This window comes from Staurois parvus, unplaced genomic scaffold (assembly GCF_062004578.1).
Source record: "Staurois parvus isolate SC_StPar_1 unplaced genomic scaffold, SC_StPar_1.0 ptg002753l, whole genome shotgun sequence".
Classification (NCBI taxonomy): Eukaryota; Metazoa; Chordata; class Amphibia; order Anura; family Ranidae; genus Staurois; species Staurois parvus.
In genome coordinates, this window is record NW_028320549.1 from 4,103,783 (window position 1) to 4,125,944 (window position 22,162).

General features: G+C 43.5%; 1 protein-coding gene across 1 annotated transcript in view; it reads left to right on the plus strand.

Annotated features, from left to right (window-relative positions):
* Positions 1 to 7,458: 7,458 nt before the first annotated feature.
* CIMAP2 (ciliary microtubule associated protein 2) overlaps positions 7,459 to 22,162 on the plus strand; it is a 35,703-nt gene continuing 20,999 nt past the window's right edge. Inside the window, exons 1-4 of the mRNA XM_089666615.1 lie at positions 7,459 to 7,572; positions 15,832 to 15,919; positions 19,072 to 19,242; positions 19,330 to 19,452. Of these exons, the coding sequence (XP_089522741.1) occupies positions 7,505 to 7,572; positions 15,832 to 15,919; positions 19,072 to 19,242; positions 19,330 to 19,452 (450 nt within the window). The 5' untranslated portion in view covers positions 7,459 to 7,504. The remainder of the gene's footprint in view (positions 7,573 to 15,831; positions 15,920 to 19,071; positions 19,243 to 19,329; positions 19,453 to 22,162) is intronic.

Below are 22,162 nucleotides of genomic sequence, written 5' to 3' on the forward strand. Positions count from 1 at the left end.
TCAGTGTTAGTCAGTGCTGCCTAACAGTGCAAGTCAGTGCCGCCTATCAGTGCCATATATTAGTGCTGCCTTTCATTGTCCATCAGTGATGCCTGTCAATGCCCATCAGTGCCACCTACCAGTGCCTCCTCATCAGTGCCACCTATCAGTGTCCTTCAGTGCAGCCTATCAGTGCCCATCACTGCAGCCTCATTAGCGCACATCAGTGAAGGAGAAAAATCACTTATTTACAAAATTTTATAACACAAACTAAGAAAAAAACGTTTTTTTTTTTTCAAAATTTTCAGTGGTTTTTGGTTTGTTTAAGAAAAAATAAAAATACCCAGAGGTGATTAAATACCACCAAAATAAAGCTCTATCTGTCACAAAAAATGGTAAAAATGTCATATGGGTACAGTGTTACATGACCGCACAATTGTCATTCAAAGTGCAACAGCGCTGAAAGCTGGAAATTGGTCTGGGCAGGGAGGGGGTATAAGTGCTCTGTAGGCTAGTGGTTAATATCCTTATAGACTGGAGGTCCACTATAAAAGAAATGTATGGTCGCAGCATACACTTTAATTTAATGACATCAGCATTATCATAGCAATACAATCAATAGTTATTATTGACAATCTGGGACAAGCTTACTTGAAAAATCTCCATCCATGTTGTGAGTTCTGCCTGTCTGCTTGCCTTCTCTTTCCACAACTTTCTGGATTCCTTGCATGCTTTGCAGCTTCTCTTCTGCTGTTTACTTTCCATTTCTAAGCACTACATATTGCATGGTACCTTGCTGCCTGCAAACAGCGATTCCTGTACTGACTCCGCCTCCTAAAACTCCTCCCAGCAGCTCTGTAGATCAGAAGACAGACCCTGTGAAATGTGTAACACAGTGGTGCCCATTCAAAGTAACAGTGGTGCCCATTCAAAGGGCATAGTCACTGTGCATTACAGAATTTAGGGCTGGGTCACACATGGAATCACACAGAAACACGCTTGCATTCCTGTGCGATTTGAGTGCAGTGCATTTTCAGCCCATTCATTTTGAATGGACTGAAATTGCACTGCACTGCAGCAAAAATAATGCATGCACTACTTTAAAAAAAAACACACCTGCAACCAGATCGCAGGGTAATTCTGCAGTTTGCAATCAGTGCAGGCAAATGCATGAAACACGAGTTTCCTGCACTGCGTTCTGATGTGACTTGGCCCTCAAGTAAGAGAATGTGTAGGAATCTTTGCAAATAAATTTACAAACTTCAAGATTATTCAGAATATGTGTGTAGGCAGGTGAAGTTAGCTAGTGTGCCACTAGGTGGCTCTGTGCCAGAATAGTGTCTGGTTCCAGCAGAAGGTGTCATCAGGTTCTAGGCCCCTTTTAGTTAGGACCCTCCCACAGTGATGTCATGGGTGAGGCAGCACCCACATATAAGCCAAGTCAGGACGAACTCTAGTTGCAGTTGGGGCATGGAAGCTAAACACCCCATACCAGCACAGATGTAACCAGCATGGAGGCCCTAGACAAGGCTGGAGACTGAGGAGAAGTAGACCAGCACCCAGGAGAGCCAGATAAAAACTTCTTGACCCTTATGGAACTGGGGGCTATGGTGGGTCGCAAATGGCCTTTTAGGCCAGGCCAAGAGTTCCCTGAGTGGAGGGTCCCAGAAGAGGAATACTGCAGAGATCTCATTTCAGTGGAGTAGAGGGAATTGGTTGCTTAAAGTGCTGCAAATGCTTTCACATGTGACTACTGCAGACCGTCCACTAAATCTGATTGACAGTGTAATGTTAAGTGACTCTGGAATGTATGTCAATGTGCTGTGACTATTATACCATTTCCTGAGTACCTTCCTTGGAATATAAAGGTCAACAGCCAGAAATGTCATATGAAGGCCTCAAGCACAGAGTGGGCACAATATGGCAGAAGGTTTGGCCTCAGCAGGTAGAATAGGGAAAAGGACAGGAGTGGGGCAGGGACTTGTGCCTTTGGTGCCATTATTAGCCAGTTGTAAAGCCCCTCTTACAAGTGGGCTAAATTTGGACTATAGATACACTTTAACAGAAAACATTGAATGTGGCCCTAGTTCTTTAGTAGATATAAGCTACAGTTCCTTCCTGTGATTTTACAGAGTACTTCAGGAACGTTATAAAGCCCCTTTCCATGGGATAAAATTTTGTAAATTGCAATTATTTCTAAGTTACTTAAATGAGTAATACATTAATTAGCAAGGTGCGATACCCTTTTCTGTAAATATGCAGGTTTGACCCTCGGTGAATTCAATGTGGCCCCTCACACACGTATTCCAATCAGTTCGGCCCTCTGTTTCATTTGAGTTCGACATGCGTGGACTAGAGGGTTGAATTATGTGGTCATCTCACCCCAGCACAGTTGGGTACCCCTGTTATTTCAGCTGATTTAACCCAGATACAGTATGACATGACCTCAAATTAGCAGGACGAAAGTTCAGATTATTTTACCAAAGAATAGTTGATGCTTGGAAGTCAGTCAGTAGCACATGGACTTAGACATGCATGAGATAAACATAGGTCTATACTCAAACAAAAAAAATTAATAAAATAAAAAATATATATAAATACTTTATAAAAATCGGGCAGACTTGATTTACCACTTGGCCCTTTTTCTGACATCATTCTTCTATGTTGACTCTGGCGGTTCGAGCACGCCCATGTAATCTGAACATTTTCAAGATTGTTGGCAGGCTCTGTGTGAAGAAAATATTCTGTGTTGTCCCTCACAGTTTCTCACCAGGAGTTGAGTGAAATGTGTGAAAATAAATGCATTTGTGTTTTCTCAGTGCCCATGGGTTATGTAAACCACTGCAGGTCAGTCAGCACTAATACCTATGTATACTACTTCTAAGGCTCTCTTCACACTCGAGTTTTCAGGTGCCATTAATTTTAATGACACCTGAAAATGCAGGGCGTTTTTGCCACGATCGCGGTGTTTTTCCTCAAATGCGCAAACAAAATCGCAGAATGCACAATGCCCAAAAAAGGTTCCGAAACCTAAGTTCCTTATGCAGGCCAAGACGAGTCAAAAATCGGCCGATTTTGCACCGTTAATGGGTTAATTGGTCGGCCGTTTTTCGGGGTTTTGGCACATTTTTTTTATCGGTAAAGTTGAAAAAAATTGGCTGATTTTGCCAATCGGCCGATTTTCCTGGAAATGATGGGCAAATCGGCCGATTGTTTTACCAATATAAAATCTGCATATGAGCCGTGACCTGCAAGAAGAAAAAGAAAAAGAAGAATTCCAGTCCGCTATTATATTTTATATGAAAAGTCTTGTGGTTGCAACAATGTATCTACAGTATTTATATCCAAATAAAAACATCTGTATCTGAAATGGATACAAATAGATACATTGTTGCAACCGCAATACTATTTCATGTCAAATATAATAGCGGAGCTCTCTGCAAGGGACAGAAGTAATTAAATGCTGGCCGTAGACAGGACGAAAATCGGCCGTTTTTTTTTTTTACCGTTGGTGGTAACGTCGGCCTATTAAACGACCGATTTTTTTTTTTTTTTTTTTTAAAGGGACGGTTTTCAACCTGTCTATGGCCTGCATAAGTCAGGATTTCTCAACCAGGATTCCTCCAGAGGTTTCCAGGGATTCCTTGAGCAATGAGAAATTTTTCCCTCAGGTATGTTCCGACTGACACCATTGATCTTTCCAATGACCACAAATGTAAGGGGCATTCTTACCTCTGACTATCTGACTTTCCTGAGACCAGAAAGTTGTGTCAAAGGTTCCTCTGTGTTGAAAAGGTTGAGAAAGTCTGGCCTAAGTAGTTTAAAGCAGCCTGACCAATCATTTGTATTTGGTTTACTAAGCTGTAAGATGACTTACCCCAAGACACTCTTTTCTGGAGCTTTGTCAAGAAAATAAAAAAGTATTTTTGATTTTTTTTTTTTTTGCCAGCTTCACTACCTCATGGGAATTATACTAAATCATCTTGCCCACTGAATCACATAGAGATATACTGGTTAAAGATAATGTATTAAAGTGTCATTGAACACAAAAACAAACATTTTATACATTGCAGCTTGCACCGATCATTATTAATATACACCGCTATTATACCTACAGTATGTTTCCATGCTAATCATTTTATTTTTTTCATCAGTGATTATTTTTAATAAATAATGAATATTTAAATAAAGAAATAAATATTATTTATTAAAATAAAGACACATAGATTATTTACTAACCGTTCTATATCTGCCATCCCTCTCTGCCAAAACCTCCACTGGCTTCCCATTGCCCAACGGATACAATTACAAATATTAACAATAACATATAAAGCCATTTATAACTCTGCCCCAAATTACATCACCAATCTTGTCTCCAAATATCACCCACACCGTCCTCTCCGCTCCTCCCATGACCTCCTGCTCTCTAGTTCCCTTGTCTCCTCCTCCCATGCTCATCTCCAGGACTTCTCCAGAGCCTCCCCCATCCTTTGGAACTCTTTACCCCAATTTAACAGACTATCGCCTACTCTGCTCACTTTTAGGTGATCTCTGAAAACCTATCTCTACAGGGAAGCCTATCCTGCCTTCAGCTAATAATGGAATCCTCTATTCCTCCTACCAGTCCATCCCCCACAGTTATTACCTTTTGTACCACCAGCCCCTCCCTCTTAGATTGTAAGCTCTAAGGAGCAGTGCCCCATTATTGATATTAGTGGAAGGAATAGTGCCCCATCATTGATATCAGTGGAAGGAATAGTGCCTCATCATTAAATATCAGTGGGATGATTATTGCCCCATCATTGATATCAGTGAGAGGAATAGTGCCCCATCATTGATATCAGTGGAAGGAATAGTGCCCCATCACTGATATCAGTGAGAGGAATAGTGCCCCATCCAGGGGTGGACTGACCAATTGGAATCTCGGGCACTGCCGGAGGGACCAGGGTCAGTAGGGGGCCCCATGAGATGCCCCTGGTACCTTTTTCATAGGCTTTTTTGAGTTTAGGCAAGGACACAGGGGCCCCATGATCCCCTATTGCCCGGGGCCCCATGAGTTGTCAGTCCACCCCTGGTCAATCCTCTCTAACCAGTTCATAGTTGGAGGATCCTGTACCTGCCAAAATTTGGGAATAAGCCCTTTGGCCACTCTAATTAGATGGTATAATACACTATTTTTATACTGCTTCACTGTTACATTTGACCTATAAAACAAACCCCTGGATCCTTCTGTATGGTTATCCCCAATATCTATTGTATAAGTTGGATTATATCTTGCCAATACCCCTGTATTTTTGAACAATCCCACCATATATTAGCCAATTGTTCCCTTAGCTCTACATCCCCTCTAACAGAGTGACTTCTGCTTGTTGTCTATGTGCAACACTCTGTGTCATGTACCATCTCGCTAAACATTTGTAATTCATCTCAACTGTGTTCATATTTGTCACCCCATGTGTTCATTTAAACATTTTATTCTTCTGTGCTTCATTAATTTTTGTTCCCTTTCCCATTTCTCTAGGAATAGAGGATGACCCGCCCCCTCAATTCAGTAAGAATCTTATAAATCTCAGAAGTGACTTGTTTTAGACCCAAACTACAGTCCAACATCTTTTTGAATGGGGGCATGTCCTCCGCCATCCTCAGGGGTTGGGGCAACTTCGAAACAAAATGTCTTAATTGATAAAATCTCAATTCATCTAATACTACAAACATCTCTTTTTTGAGTGTTGGTGTCAGTGGGAGGAATAGTGTCCCATCGTTGGTGTCAGTGGGAGGAATAGTGTCTCATCGTTGGTGTCAGTGGGAGGAATAGTGCCCCATCGTTGGTGTCAGTGGGAGGAATAGTGCCCCATCGTTGGTGTCAGTGGGAGGAATAGTGCCCCATCGTTGGTGTCAGTGGGAGGAACAGTGCCCCATTATTGGTGTCCAGTAGGAAGAATCATGCCTTGTGGCAGTGGAAGGAATAGCGTCCCATTATTGGTGTCAGTGGGCGGTATAGTGCCCCATCTTTGATGTCAGTGGGAAGAATAGTGCCCCATCATTGGTGTCAGTGGGAGGAATAGTGCCCCATCGTTGGTGTCAGTGGGAGGAATAGTGCCCCATCAATGGGAGGATTAGTGCCCCATCATTAGTACCTATAGGAGGGATAGTGCTACATTGTTGGTGTCCAGTAGGAAGAATCGTGCCTTGTAGCAGTTGGAGGGATTGTGTCCCATCATTGCTATCAGTGGAATAGTGCCCCATCGTTGGTGTCAGTGGGAGGAATAGTGTCCCATCGTTGGTGTCAGTGGGAGGAACAGTGCCCCATCATTGGTGTGAGTGGGAGGTATAGCGCCCCATCATTGGCGTGAGTGGGAGAAGTAGAGCCCCATCGGTGTCAGTGGGAGGAATAGCGCCCCATCTTTGGTATCAGTGGGAGGAATAGCGCCCCATCTTTGGTATCAGTGGGAGGAATAGCGCCCCATCAATGGTGTCAGTGGGAGGTATAGCGCCCCATCAATGGTGTCAGTGGAATAGCGCCCCATCGATGGTGTCTGTGGGAGATATAGCACCCCATCGTTGGTGTCAGTGGGAGGAACAGTGCCCCATCGTTGGTGTCAGTGGGAGGAACAGTGCCCCATTATTGGTGTCCAGTAGGAAGAATCATGCCTTGTGGCAGTGGAAGGAATAGCGTCCCATTATTGGTGTCAGTGGGCGGTATAGTGCCCCATCTTTGATGTCAGTGGGAGGAATAGTGCCCCATCGTTGGTGTCAGTGGGAGGAATAGCGTCCCATAGTTGGTGTCAGTGGGAGGAACAGCGCCCCATCATTGGTGTGAGTGGGAGGTATAGCGCCCCATCATTGGTGTGAGTGGGAGAAGTAGAGCCCCATCGGTGTCAGTGGGAGGAATAGCGCCCCATCAATGGTGTCAGTGGGAGGTATAGCGCCCCATCAATGGTGTCAGTGGAATAGCGCCCCATCGATGGTGTCTGTGGGAGATATAGCACCCCATCGTTGGTGTCAGTGGGAGGAATAGCGCCCCATCGCTGGTGTCAGTGGAAGGAATAGCGCCCCATCGCTGGTGTCAGTGGAAGGAATAGCGCCCCATCGTTGGTGTCATTGGAAGGAATAATGCGCCATCATTGAATCCAGTAGGAAGAATCGTGCCTTATAGTGCCCCAATGGCCATGTAAAGGCATTGGAAGGACAGTAGTGTGGAGACTCCAGCAATCCTGTACCGAGAAAGGTCCTCCGGCTGCTGATCTCCTGGTTTTCCAGTCATTGCCCGGGAACGAGCATGCAGAATAGAAAGTCAGACGTTTTCTGCATACATGTTCCAGGGCAGTGCAGGAGGTACAGAAGCCGTGTCATCACCATGGCAGTCAGGTAATTGGTATTTCCAGCCAATGCAGCCTCTATACCCCCCCTCAGAATTCCCAGTATCCAGGAGTGACACGTTACGTCACTTCGCTCCGCCCAGTCTGGTCGCTACCTGCAGTCATGTGACCGACAACCTGGAGCTGTTGACAGGCGTCCAGTTACCATGGAGACAAGACTCGGCATGGCGGAAAAGAAGTTCACCGGGGCGCCTTTCGGCTGTCAGAGTGCCAGGTAACATGGAGATGGGCTGCCTGTGCCCTCCCCCGGTCTGATCATTGCTGGCACATCGGCCTCTCCATGATCACACAGGCTCAGGACGGCCCTGCTTTCCTGCCTGCTGTACCCGTGTGTGTTCTCCATGTCCTGGTATACAAGACGGAGCTCGGAGAACATCGGAAATGAATGAGCCAGTTACACCATCGCCGTACAGACCGCACACTAGGAGGCCTCACACCGGACGCCGACAAACTCCACATTGTTAGGGATTCGGCAATTTTGTTCACTGACCTAAATGCAGCCCATTCTTTTTAATGGCCCTGTACACACAGGCACATAAACGGACGCTTTGTATAGATCAGTGAGCAAAAAAATACAAAAATCTGCCGGTCAGTATTTTTTTTTTGGGGGGGTGTACGTGCACACATAGTTATTTTGGCAGAAAAAGATACAAGTCCATCCAGTTCAACCAACAGAGAGGAAAAAATACACATAAATAGAAAACCTCCATATACTCAATCCTATACCCACAGTGATCCAGAGGAAGGCAAATATCCCAGCAAAGCATGATCCAATGTGGGAAGGGGAAAAATATCCCTTCCTGATCCCCCGAGAGGCAATCTGATATTCCCTGGATCAGCTTTACCTATAAATGTTAGTATCCAGATATATTCTGTGTATCCAGGACTTTAACTCCTTGCTAACCGCGCTATAGCTGAATGACGGCTACAGCGCGGTTGTCCAGTTCTGGGAGGGCATCATATGATCTCCTCCCACAACGCACCCCCAGCAGTGCGCACCCGGTGATCTTCATGATTGCTGTGTCCTATGGACACAGCTGATCACGTGATTAAGTAAATGGCCAATCACAGCGGCGTTTACCACGTCATCAGCTGTGTACAATGACACAGCAGATCACGGAGAAAATAAGTTGCCAGTTATCAACGGCACTTTCCTCATGCTGTCACAGCGGGAGGAAAGTACTGCCGAAAACCAGCAGCCGTCACAGAGCAGATCGGCACTGATCATTAGTGCCCTGCAGTGACCCCCATCAGTGCCGCCAGTCAGCGCCGCCCACATTTTCGCAGCTCTTACTGTGAAGAAACCTTTCCGTGTTTAGAGATTACATTTCTTTTCCTCCAGATGTAAAGAGTGCCCCCTTGTCCTCTGTGATGACCTCAGAGTGAATAATTCTACACCGAGTTCACTATATGAACCACTGATGTATTATACATGTTGATCATATCCCCCCTTAATCCCCTCTTCTCAAGAGAGAATAAATTCAGTTCCTCTAATCTTTCCTCATAGCTGATCTCCTCCATGCCTCTTATCAGTTTGGTTGCACTTCTCTGTACTTTCTCCAGTTCCCCAATGTTCTTTTTGTGAATTGGTGCCCAAAACTGAACTGCATATTCCAGATGAGGTCTTACTAATGATTTGTACCGGGGTAATATGATCACTCTGGAGTCTATACCTCTTTGAGGGCCAGTTCACACCATGGAAAAGCAGTCTGGATGCGTTTCTGCATGTGCATTTGTGATGCATTCTGGTGCATTTTTCATGTGTTCCAGTGCATTTCTCCCTTTTATTCTTCACCTTTAAATAAGGACATGTATATTCTGGTGTGTTTGTGAAGCCTTTTATTTTGTTCCAGTACAGTTCAGGCATAACAAAATGCAGCATGTTCTACATTTCTTCTGGAACTGACCACACTGGTGTGAACTATGCCATTGGAAACAATATAACCTACTATCCATGCATTTTTGATGCAGAAAAAAAACACACTGGACGGCATCTGGTGTGAACCGGCCCTTAATACAAGAGATGATTTTGTTTGCTTTGGAAACCGCAGCTTGGCATTGCATGCCATTATTAAGCTTGTGATTAGAGATGAGCGAATCGAACCAGGCGAACCGGAATTCGATACGAATTTCAGGAAAAATTTGATTCGCGGCGAATCCGAATATTTGCCTACTTTGGGTGCGCGAATCGGATTTTTCCCGATCAGCCGGCAAAAGTGTCCCTGCAGAGAGCTCCGCTATTTCTGACAGTTCTCTGACAGAAGGAACACATGTACAGCGGTTGAAACATTGTATCTATTAGTTTCCATTTAGGATACAGATGTTTCAACCGCTGTACATGTGAAGAAGCTGTCAGAGAACTGTCAGAAATAGAGGAACTCTGCACATACACTTTTTGCCGGTTTGGAATTCTTATTTTCATCCTACTTCTTCATCCTCAGAAGAAGAAGAAGAGGATGAGGATGAAGAAGAAGAAGAAGAAGAAGTAGGATGAAAATAAGAATAATTCCAAGCCGGCAAAAAGTGTATGTGCAGAGTTCCTCTATTCTGCAGATACACTTAGAGGAGCTCTGCAGATACACTTAGAGGAGCTCTGCACATACACTTTTTGCCGGCTTGGAATTAATCTTATTTTCATCCTACTTCTTCTTCTTCTTCTTCATCCTCATCCTCAGAAGAAGAGGATGAGGATGAAGAAGAAGAAGAAGAAGAAGAAGAAGAAGTAGGATGAAAATAAGAATAATTCCAAGCCGGCAAAAAGTGTATCTGCAGAGCTCCTCTAAGTGTATCTGCAGAATGTCATTTATGGAAACAAATAGATACAATGTTTCAACCGCTGTATGGAGTGAATGTCCCAGAACTGTCAGAAATAGACAGAAACTGTCACAGAACTGTCCTTCTTCTCATCCTTCTCCTTCTTCTCATCCTTCTTCTCATCCTTCTTCTCATCCGTCTCCTTCTTCTCATCCTTCTCCTTCTTCTCATCCTTCTTCTCATCCTTCTCCTTCTTCTCATCCTTCTTCTCATCCTTCTCCTTCTTCTCATCCTTCTTCTCATCCTTCTCCTTCTTCTCATCCTTCTTCTCATCCTTCTCCTTCTTCTCATCCTTCTCCTTCTTCTCATCCTTCATCCTTCTCCTTCCTCTCATCCTTCTCCTTCTTCTCATCCTTCTCCTTCTTCTCATCCTTCTCCTTCTTCTCATCCTTCTCCTTCTTCTCATCCTTCTCCTTCTCATCCTTCTCCTTCTCCTTCTTCTCATCCTTCTCCTTCTCCTTCTCCTTCTTCTCATCCTTCTCCTTCTTCTCATCCTTCTCCTTCTCCTTCTTCTCATCCTTCTCCTTCTTCTCATCCTTCTCCTTCTCCTTCTTCTCATCCTTCTCCTTCTTCTTCTCCTTCTCCTTCCTCATCTCCAAGGGCATTTAAATTAAAGGTACAGTGTTCTGCACTAATTTAAAGGCTCTCTGAAGCCTAGAAACCCTTTTTATAAGTTAACTTCGTAGCGAATTAATTCGCATCGAATCGAATTTCTTCCTGGAATTCGCCGAATCGAATTTTTGAAAAATTCGCTCATCTCTACTTGTGATCTACCAAAAACCCCAGATCCTTCCCCCCAGTTGTACCCCCTCAGTATGTATGATGCATGCATATTCTTAGCCCCCAAGTGCAGAACCTTACATTTATCAACATTAAACCTCATTTGCCACATAGTTGCCCAATTAAACAGTGTATTGAGGTCGGCTTGTAAATTAGAGACATCCTGTAAAGACGTTATTCCACTGCACAGCTTGGTGTCATCTGCAAAGACTGAAATGGGATTTATAATCTCAGACTCTATATTGTTTAAAAATATATTAAAAAGTAAGGGTCCCAACACTGAACCTTGGGGTACACCACTGACACCCCTAGACCAATCAGAGTATGAAACATTACCCAATTACCATATTCCTCCTTCCCTTGATTTAAAAAGCTAGAAGACCTTTTACGCCTATGTACACATGCGCACAAATACCCACAAATATGGGCAAGTGATATACAGCCCATTCTCACATTTTGTCTGCCAGGAATATCTGATGTTCACTCATCAGTACTGTGTATAAATACCTGGTTTCTATTGTATTAACAGCTTGCCTGAATGGTTGTCTGTGTGTTTTCCTTGTCTTCAGTTTGCCTCTGAATTTAGAAGACATTTTTTAAAAATGCAACTTGAGTTGATATGAGTTAACATGCATTTTTTTTAAAATGTTGATATGGGTGGGGTGCCACTAAGAATTATTATGCAATATGCCAAACCTGAGGCTGTATTTGAGCAATTTCTAGCTTGAAGCTCCCAAAACTCTCAAACTTAAAAAAATCAATTGTTCTCTATGGTGCCTGTTCACACCTGAGTGCGCAAGTAGGCACCATAGAGAACAATTGATTTTTTTTTTCAGTTTCAGCGTTTTGGGAGCGTCGAGCTTCAAGCTACAGATTTCTCAGGGGTGATTGCAGCCTTAGATGTGATGGCTGCATGAGTTTTTTCTATTTTTAGACTTTTTTTTTTTCTATTATTATCACCTGGTGATCCAGCCAGTAAGTCTGTTATTTTAACAACTTCTTTTTCCAGACCAAACTGTCCAAATAAAGTAGCAGTTCAATCAGGGGTTCTTAACCTGGGGCCCATAGACCTCTTAGGGGTCTGGGTTATGGGGTTCTGGGGGGGGGGGTCATGAGAGTCAGTTTAAAAATAACTTTTTAAATTGTATACTGCTCCCCCTTGTCCCAATAAATGGTTTCCAATTGAAAGAAATGAACAAAAATGCTCCCTTCTGCTGCTTATAGCGCCGACCTGCTCACCACCTCTTGACTCCTTGTTGGCCTATGTTTACCATTTGTATCATCATGGGGGTCCATAGCTTTCATCTGATTCTTCAAGAGGTCCATGGCCCAAAAATAAGTTAAGAACCATTGCGTTCAAGGGATGGGACAAATCATTTACCACTGACTGGGGTGCTTACAATGATCAGCTTTTATTTTTTATGAAAAACCTTTATCCCAAAAGGAACTAAACAAACTGTCATTATAACTGCTTAAGGCTTGGTTCACACTGCAGTGACTTGGGATCCGACTTGTGACACCCCAAGTGGCATGACATGTGATATCCCATGTTAGCCAATGAGAGTTGTCTTAATTAGCACTACTGAAGTCGCTCCGGCATTAGAATAGGTTCCTGTACTACTTCAAGGCGACATCTATCAGACTTGTGCCCATAGACTTTAATGGAAATTGCCTCCAAGTTGGATCCTCATCTATATTGATGTGATTTGGATCTGACATGACAGGAAGATTACCCAGGCATCCCCTGAAAGTTGCTTCAGAGTTGATTCAAAGTAGTACTTGAGTCGCCTTTCAGGTCGCAGTAGTGTGAATCATGGTTGGTGTAACTAAACCCATTGACTAAACTGACTCCCAAGTCCGGTACATTGAAGGCATGATAACTGAATACAGTTACTAAGGTGCTTGTGTTCGCTCTCAACAGCCGGGATTAGCTCGGGCATGTTCAGACTCGAGTATGAACCCATCTGAGCTATCCTATTGGGAAGCTGTCAAATCAGACAGCCAATCATAGGCAATGGAGGCATTCCATGGCCTGCACCCACACACATAAACGTCCCGCCGCCTATGATTGGTTGTTTGCTTTGACAGATTCCCAGAAGGATAGGTCGGGTAGGTTCGGACTCATGTCAGAACACACCTGAGCTCATCCCTACTTAACAGAACCGTCAAGCCATCAAATGGCTGGTGTCATAGCTCATCACATGTGCAGCACCATGGCAACTGCAGATCAAAAGGAGGCCAAGATGGCCACTTCCTTGGCTGTAATGGAGAGGAGGGATAAGTTCCACTTTAAAGGGTCTGTTCACCTTTATGAAAAATACTCTATGCAGTCCACAGAAAACATTCCATAATTCTAAACTAATCCAAGTTTTAAAACAACGTACATACAGTAAGTACTTCCCATACCTGTAGGCCGTTTGTACACAGAGTGAAGCCTGAACCAAACACTTGTAATATTTTTCACATCTCCGTCTTGACCTCTTCTCTAGGATGGACCAGCCATTACCCCTGGTTCATATACTCATGTTTCTGCGGTCCGCGTTATGCGCGGGCATGAGAGCCCATTCATTTGAATGGACTCCCACGCCCCGGGACACGCAAGGAAGAAATCCCTGCACTTCTTTGGAAACCAAAGCCCGCACGGGAACCTTGGTTCCAAGTGCGGTTGCGATTTCCAGTGCAGGAGGCGTGCCATTAGAACTAATGGCACCCGCCCACGGGTCCGCATTTCTCTGTGCAGGAGGTGCAGCTGTATGGATTTTTGTGCGGATCCACAGCGGCACCACCCTCACATATGTGAACCTAGCCTTAGGGTGAGTACTCCCTAGCAGTACAGGAAGGAGTGCTGTCCTTCTTCTGAGCCCTGCACATGTGCATTGTGATGAGTTTCCTGCGACTTGTGTGGGGCTCTAAGGCTCCATGCACCCTAGGCGTTTTGATAACACTGGAAACGTTAGCTGTGTAAAGTTACCTTTAAAAACATTTTTCCGCGTTTGTTGTGGGGTTTTTTAGCTTTTTTTTTGTTGGTCAAAAAAAACTTCCGGTTTGCCGCATTTTTCAGCATTAGAGCGTTTTTACAGCTAAAAAACTAGTCCTGGGTTTTTTTCCAGCCAAAAAAATGTCCCTGCCAAAAAACGTTGATTACAGTCTATGTGTGCATGGAGACATAGAATAACATGCTGGGGGGTTTACTGGCTTAAAAAAAAAACATCAAAAGCTAACAGCCACTGAAAAAATGTCCAGTGTGCATGAGGACTGAAATATGGTGTTCACTCTTTGTACTGCTAGGGGGCGCTCATCCTAATGGCTGGCCATCCTAGAGAAAACTATCAGAAGCATTTGGTGTCTGCTTCATTTCAATGGCCCATAGTTATGGAAGGAGCATAAATGCATATTGTTTTAAATCTGATTTTTTTTTTTTCGCATTATGGAATAGTGTTCACGGGCAGCAGAGGGAATTTGTGTAATAGGTGAACCAACCCTTTCAAGTGGAACTGAACGCAGTAAGGCTCGGTTCACACTGCCGCAACTTGGGATCTGACTTGTGAGACCCCCAAGTTGCATGACATGTGAAATCTCATGTTAGTCAATGAGAGCTGTCCTAATTAGCAGTCGCTCAGACTTTAGAAAAGGTTCCTGTACTACTTCAAGGCGACTTCTATCTGACTTGTCCCATAGACTTTAATGGAAGTTGCCTCCAAGTCAGATCCTCATCTACAGTATATTAATGTGATTTGGATCCGACATTACAGGAAGATTACCCAGGCATCCCTTGAAGGTCACTTCAAAGTCCTTTCAAAGTCGCATCAAAGTAGTACTCAAGTTGCCTGACAAAGTTGTACTGTAAGTCACGTGACTTTCAGGTCGTAGTAGTGTGAACCGAGATTAAAGCTTACCTCTTCTCCAAAGGTCTGACACCTGCCAGGTCTCCTACTAGCACCTACATCTTCTCCCTGGCTTCTTCTAGGTGTCACTTTGTGTCCATCTTGTTTGGCTGGTGCGGGATGATGTCACTTCCATGCATGTGCAGGAGTCATTGATCCAGGCATGCAGGCTATATACCTGGAGTGGATCAGCAGCCACACTCTACGTCTCTACTTTGCAGCCGGTCTGAATAAGTTGTCATAGTAGTCTATTGGGGCGCACTGGGCTTATTATTATACAAGATTTCTATAGTGCCAACAGTTTGCTCAGTTTTTACAATATATATGGAAACAATACAGAAATGATACAGTTCAATATAAGAGGGTTAGAAGGGCCCTGCTCCATGGAGCTTACAATCTAAGAGGGCTTTTAGCACAGTGAGTTGGGATTTCTCACTTCCCTTCATGGTGACCCCCAAAGAAAGAGAATAAGACCCCTTTCACATGAGACAGAGTTTCTGCACAGCAGTTATGGACAGAGCCCGCTCTGCTCTATGGGCGACCTTGAGTAAGTGGACTCCATTGTCCGTTTACACCCATCTACCTTCGATCCACTCCACCTAAATGGAATAGGGCGGAGTCCTCTCCTATTTTTTTTTTTTAGTGGGCTTGATTGGATCCGGAGCTATGCGGTTATAAACACACAAGTCCGTTTACACCTGCCTCTCCAGAAGGGTGAATGGACCTTCTGATCAGGTCCACCAGAAAAACTGACAAACAGACCCAAGGGAACATCTTTCTGAAAGGGGCCTAAAAATCTGCCCATCAGGGAGACCTCGGACAGAGATGTGTACCCTTCCCTACCTTATGCAAAATTTGAACTGCTTTACCATAACTTTTTAGAACTATGGTTTTTGTTTTACCTTCTGCTTGTTGCCCTCAGGATAGGCTAGTCAAGATTCACCTAAACTTTCTCCACCAATGATGCTTATTTTTCCGTTTTTTTCCCCCCCCAGGTTTGACATGTCAGCAGTTCACCCAATGTATAAGAAGCCTGGCAGCTACACCCAGGTATCATACTGCAGGAGAGCCTCATCAGAGCAAGTGAGTAATAATAAATATTCACGTTCCTGCATAACCCACCATGATTGGTTCCCTAAATCCTTCCCTCAGTCCATTCTTTCAACAAATGTCAAGCGTTGGCTCGCTCAGTGTCATTTTTTCTCTAAATAACACTGCAGTTCCCACTTTGATGTTACCCCAGGTTCACACTTATGTGGATTTCAGTTCGTTTTCCAGTTTGCAGAAAGGCACTACAGTCCATTTGACATGATTTCCTAAGGATGTAGTTCACATCTGTGCATTTTGAGCCAGTGCATTTTTTTTTTTGTTTTTTTTTATTTAAAGGGTTAGGGAATTTTTTCCGCAGCAGATTGCATTTTGGGTGTATTAGACTTCAATGGACCTACATCAAAAACGCAAGTATTGCTTTTTTTTATGTGTAATGCGCTATGTGGGGGTTTTTTTTGCCAATAGGAAAGTATTAACTTTGATGTGACTTTGGATGGGTGCGACTTTGATGCAACTTTTTTTTTTATTGCTAATAGGAAAGTATAACAGTTCTGTTCATGTAGTGCAACTTTGATGCGACTTTACGCTTTCTGGCATTCAAGTCACATCAAAGTTGCACTACTTAAACAGAAGTGGTATATTTTCCATTTAACACTGACAGGAGTACTTACAATAATCAGCTTTTATTTATTTATGTAAAACCTTTACATAAAGGAATACAACTAATGCTGTTAGGGCTCGTTCACACTAGGCTGTTTTGCCAACGCTTGCCAAACGCCCCTATAGCGTTTGGCAAGCGTTGGTCCGGTGTTTGCGGAGCGTTTTTAACGCTCGGCAAACGCTCCGCAAACGCCGCATGCGCGGTTTAGCGGCGGTTGCTAGGCGTTTGCCGAGCGTTAATAACGCCCCACAAACGCCTATAATGCATTTGAGTGGTGTTACCGCTCCGCAAACGCCCCGCAAACGCGTCGCAACCGCACCGCAAACGCCGGCCGGGCGTTTGCGGAGCGGCACCATAGACGAGAATAGGAGGCTTCAAAGCCTCCTGACTCGACCAGAGGCGTCCGTTTTGCCGCAACGCGACGCGACGCAAACGCTCCTGTTAGAACAGCACCATGTGCTGTAATGTGCAGAGTTGGCAGAGGCGTTTGGGAAGCGGTAAAAACGCTTCCCAAACGCCACTCTGCCGCCTGCACACAAGGCTAGTGTGAACGTAGCCTTACTGCTTATCTGGAGTTTGGCTTCAATTTGCTTAGTGTATCTAAATCTGTTAGTCCATCTTACACTCCCCTCCCCAGACTAACAATACTGCTGTCCAAAGGTGCCCCCTGTGCTCATTCATCTAGAGTGGAGGCACTCTAATACAGGAGATGAGTTACTGGCCACATCACTAGGTAAAAAAAAGGGGGGAGGGGCTAAAAAAGAAAACCTAATACAGGCACCACATCTAATGATTGGTAAGCTGCAATATATTACATTTTGGTATTGGATTTAATACAGCTTAGTATTAATAAAGTTTTATACCCTCAGTGTTTTTAGTTTACCACATGCAGCATAATAAATTAAACATTCCTCAGTAAACTATTTCTTAGAATTGCTAAAAATCAACCCTGAAACAGAGATAACGAAGAGCAAAACACTACACTTAATATAATACATTTACACAAATAGTATCTTCTTTTATTTAATTATATGAACTTGAAGCTTTGTGTCTGGTAAACTTGTATCATAGACAACACCACATAAACACATAAAAACAAGATCTAAACTTATTCCAGTGCTTGTTCATCCTACAACTCCTCAACATGAATCCACAAACATAATATATTTACAAAAACAGTATCTCCTTTTATTTAATTATATTGACTCGAAACTTTGTATGTGTTAATCTTGTATTAAAAGCATCACCACATGAACACAGCACTACACGCTATAAACAGATCTACAATCCATATACCCATATACATTGTTAATGTTCTAAAGTTAGTGTTTTTTTTACTTTAAGGCAAAGTTCACATCTGGGATATAGATAAAAGGAACTCGTGAGCACGCTAAAATAAAGCAGCTAATGCACAATGGTAAAACCAAACAAATACCAGGATAAAGTAGTAAATATAGGTGCAGCGCTAAGAACTCAAGGAATAGAATATGAAACAGCTAAATAGTTCATATAAAATAAAATAAAACAATCCAATAAATTAAACAGTTCATAAAGTGACTCTTGTGCTCCTTTGTTAGTATGGACCGGTGACCTGCTGTGATATGGTAGATAATGCGCACTCACCGGACGCGCATATAAATTGCGCCTTTATGTCAATAATCCAGTTGTCATCAGAAAGGGAACAGGAACTAGTAGTCTTCCCTCTAGGAGGTAGTTGGCCGTCAGACAGGATCCCTATGGGTTTACAAGAGGGAATTGCAACCCAGGGAAAGACACCAGTTTAATCCTTTTAAAGGGGTACTCTGGCGGACGTGGATCACCTTTAAACCCATACGGATCCTGTCTGACAGCCAACTACCTTCTAGAGGGAAGACTACTAGTTCCTGTTCCCTTTCTGATGACAACTGGATTATTGACATGCAGGCGCAATTTATATGCGCGTCCGGTGAGTGCGCATTATCTACCATATCACAGCAGGGTCACCGGTCCATACTAAGACAGGAGCACAAAAGTCACTTTATGAACTGTTTAATTCATTGGATTATTTTATTTTATATGAACTATTTAGCTGTTTATTTCATATTCTATTCATTGAGTTCTTAGCGCTGCACCTATGTTTACTAATGTTCACATCTGGGCATTCTGAATTGTGGGCCCAATTACCACAATTCTAGCCCATAATTTCAAAATGCTCTACTAACAATGACAAATTGCACTACGTGAATTTCAGATGCCATTAATTTTAATGGGACCTAAAACAGGCAAATCAAGGTGTCTGAAGATGCTCAACTCAGAATAAAACCAGGCAAAAATATCCACAGTGACAACTGAGTGACTAGGGAATCATATAAGACACATTGCTAGAGGGGTTTGCTTTTAGAAGTTAGTGTGCAAACATGATGTGCTTACTGTATTTGCACGTTATGGCATGGTATATGTACCATGATGCAGACTTTAGTTCCACTTTAAGAAATAATATGAATATGATTGATCTTCATTGGGACTGATTGTGGCCCTAATCCAGGGAAGAAGACTGGGACCTGGGACCTATGAACCTGCCCCAGGAGATTTCAGTGCCTCTGTCCTGGAGAGAAAAGCGTCAGCTCCTGGATGGAAAAGAGCAGCGGAAACAGAAAAGATGACCGAGATGCCACATTTTCTCTACAGGGAGACATGGGAGAGGAACCACTTGCTGGTGAGATGAAGTCTGATGATTGCCTGCATATCCCCTTGGAAGTATTAGCCGAAGTTGTCAATAGTATGTGTGCTGTCTTCCTTTTAGAAGCAGAACATGGGACCTGGCCGGTACAACATCAAGTCATTTACTGATGTAATGGAAGAAAAGCCATCCAGTGTGCGAGGAGCGTGCAGCACTAGAGAAGTCCGCTTTAAAGAGAATATCAAGGTAGGGTAATATGTAAGGCATTAGTGCTGTGAATATGGTTTAATCTTTAAACATATAAAGTAGCTTTTTGATTTTATCCAATCCCCTTTGACCTCTTGATATTAAAATAAATCCATAAAGGTACTAATTTCTAATAAAGGTACTAATTTTTGATAAAGGTGCTATTTCTGCACCTTTATTTCATGCTATCCCTTATGATATAACACCTCTATTTCACATTTTGTTCTGCGTAGCGATGGGAGAGTAGATTGAGCGGGCACATCATAGGGTGACGTTGTTCATACACCTCTAATTTTTATGCTTCTGTCTTCTTTCCGAAGAAATTAAACCACTGTGATGATAGGTAGATGCAGTACTGACTGGATGGAAGTGATGGGACCATGTGAAAGTCGGGAGTGGCTTTTATAACTTTGCATTGTGGTTCTGTAAGATGAAGGAGGTGAAATGATGCAGAGTTGAAACACACACAAATCCATCGCCCTGCACAAGACTGGCCTCTCGTACATGGACAACCTGGGAGGTGGCCAAATGTAGTCAGTCTCCTCTCACCAATAAAAATATGAAAGACTATCAGCAGCACTTCACTTAGCTCCTCTTACAGTATTTTGTTTTAGGAATCAATGAATTGACTTCATGCAACAATGTCTCCCACAAACTAACCTTTGTTGATGTGTTTCACCACTCCTGGCTTGGTCACAAGGATATCCTTATGAGCAATCCAGGAATAGTGAAACGCGTCAAGAAATGTTGATTTGTGGGCGGAGACATTATTGTATGCAATCAATTCATTGATTGCTAAAAAAAAAAAAAAAAAAAAAAATATGTAAGAGGAGCTAAGTGGAGTGCGTCTGACAGTCATTCACATTTATGATGCAGAGGTGACCAGAATCCAGCAGGGTGGGGTCTATGCAAGTCATGCATTTTGTGTCTTCTAGCTACAGTTGTTGAAAATAGATGTAAATCCTAAGAGAAAACACAAAAGGGCGCACTCTCCTTGTGCATTACCGTGGTATAAAATATTTTATTGGAAAATAACATGCATACTCGCAAAAAGGCCATAAAAACAGACATGGAGCCAAATCTATCAGTCCCAGACAACGGGGGTCCTGTAGATCAACTACCTGGCTGGAACAGCTGACGCGTTTCGGGAGACGCACTCTCTTCCTCAGAGTTTCCTCCAGAGCTTTCTCAGAGTTGTTATTCTACAGGACCCCTGATGTCTGGAACTGATAGATATGACTCCATAAAATCTTTTATACCACAGTAATGCACAAAGAGAGTGTTCCCTTTTGTGCTTTTTCTTGTCAGTGCTAAGACTCCCCCATCTTCAGAGGGCTGCACCTAATCAAGTGACAGATACCGTGATACACTCTGGAGCATGAAGATTTGAGCGCTGGTAGACTTTTGACTTTTATTGAGATGTAAACCCTAGATGAATGACATTTAGTTTGCTAAAGTATTATCTTCAAGAAATAGGCATTTTTAACCTATTGACACACGAACTGAAGCATAGAGGGTGACGTTTACCTAGGGCTGCTGTGAGAAACCACGGGGCCCTATACAGCTAACTTGACAGGGCCCCCCACCCCAAGAAATATGCTTTATTTATGAATGAACACAGTGAGTGATCAGTACCAATCACTCATTGTGTTCATTCAGGAAAGGAAGGTCTGGTAAATGTGACTTATTTAGAGGACCCTTCCACCACCATCCTGAAAGGACCATATTGTGTGCTTGCAGCTGCTGGTGGGAAGGAGAGGAGGGAAGTAGGCAGCGCTGCGGGGGTGGGTGCACACAGGGGAAACTGGCAGGGTGAAACGTATAGTGAACATGCAGGGTGATGGGTGTGGCGAGGGGGGCAGTTACTGGAACCGATCCCCTGTATGGCTTTCTCTGCAACAGCTGAAAGCAAGCAGGAGGGTGAGGAGAAGAAGCCACCTTTCAGCTGCTGCAGAGAGAGCCATACAGGGGATTAGTTCCAGTAAGTGCCCCTCCTGGCATACCGATCCCCCTCCCTGCCCACATCCGATTCACCCAGCTGCCTGGGCCCCGTACAAGAGGACTGGTGGTCCCCCCTTATCCACGGCCCTGGGTTTACCACCCACATGACACACATAGTGTATATGTCAATGGATGGCTGAGGTTTCTGTGCTAAGAGCATACTGACTGTGCTCTCCCAGCACAATTATAAGGCTGTCATAGACAGCTTTCAGTCTCTCGCTATGATTGCAGGCTTCTAATCATGTGACCACTGTGACAGCCAATCACAGTGATCACGTGATAAGGAAGTCCATCCCACCACCAGATGTAAAGACTTACTTAAAAGGATACCAGGGCTGGACAGGAAAGGGGTTATCTAAAACATACTGTATCTTTTCACTTTTTATCCTTTGTTGCATATTAAAATAATTGATCGCCTGCATCCTCTTAGCAGCCACTTCCTGTCAACTTGCATGTGCTCCAGCAATGGGTGAATGGCAGTTCTCAGGACGGGTTTCCTGATGGTGACAAAAATGTACCATGCCTGTGTGATGTGCTTTGGCTGACCCCTTGTAGTTTCCTTAGGGAGGACATGTGACACAGAAGAATAACTGGGAGACAGGGACAGATAATTGTCCCCCTACAACCGGTATTATATAAAAGGAATAAGTACCTTCATGGCACAATCACCAGTTACTACTTTAATGAAAGCTGCACATTTAAACATATT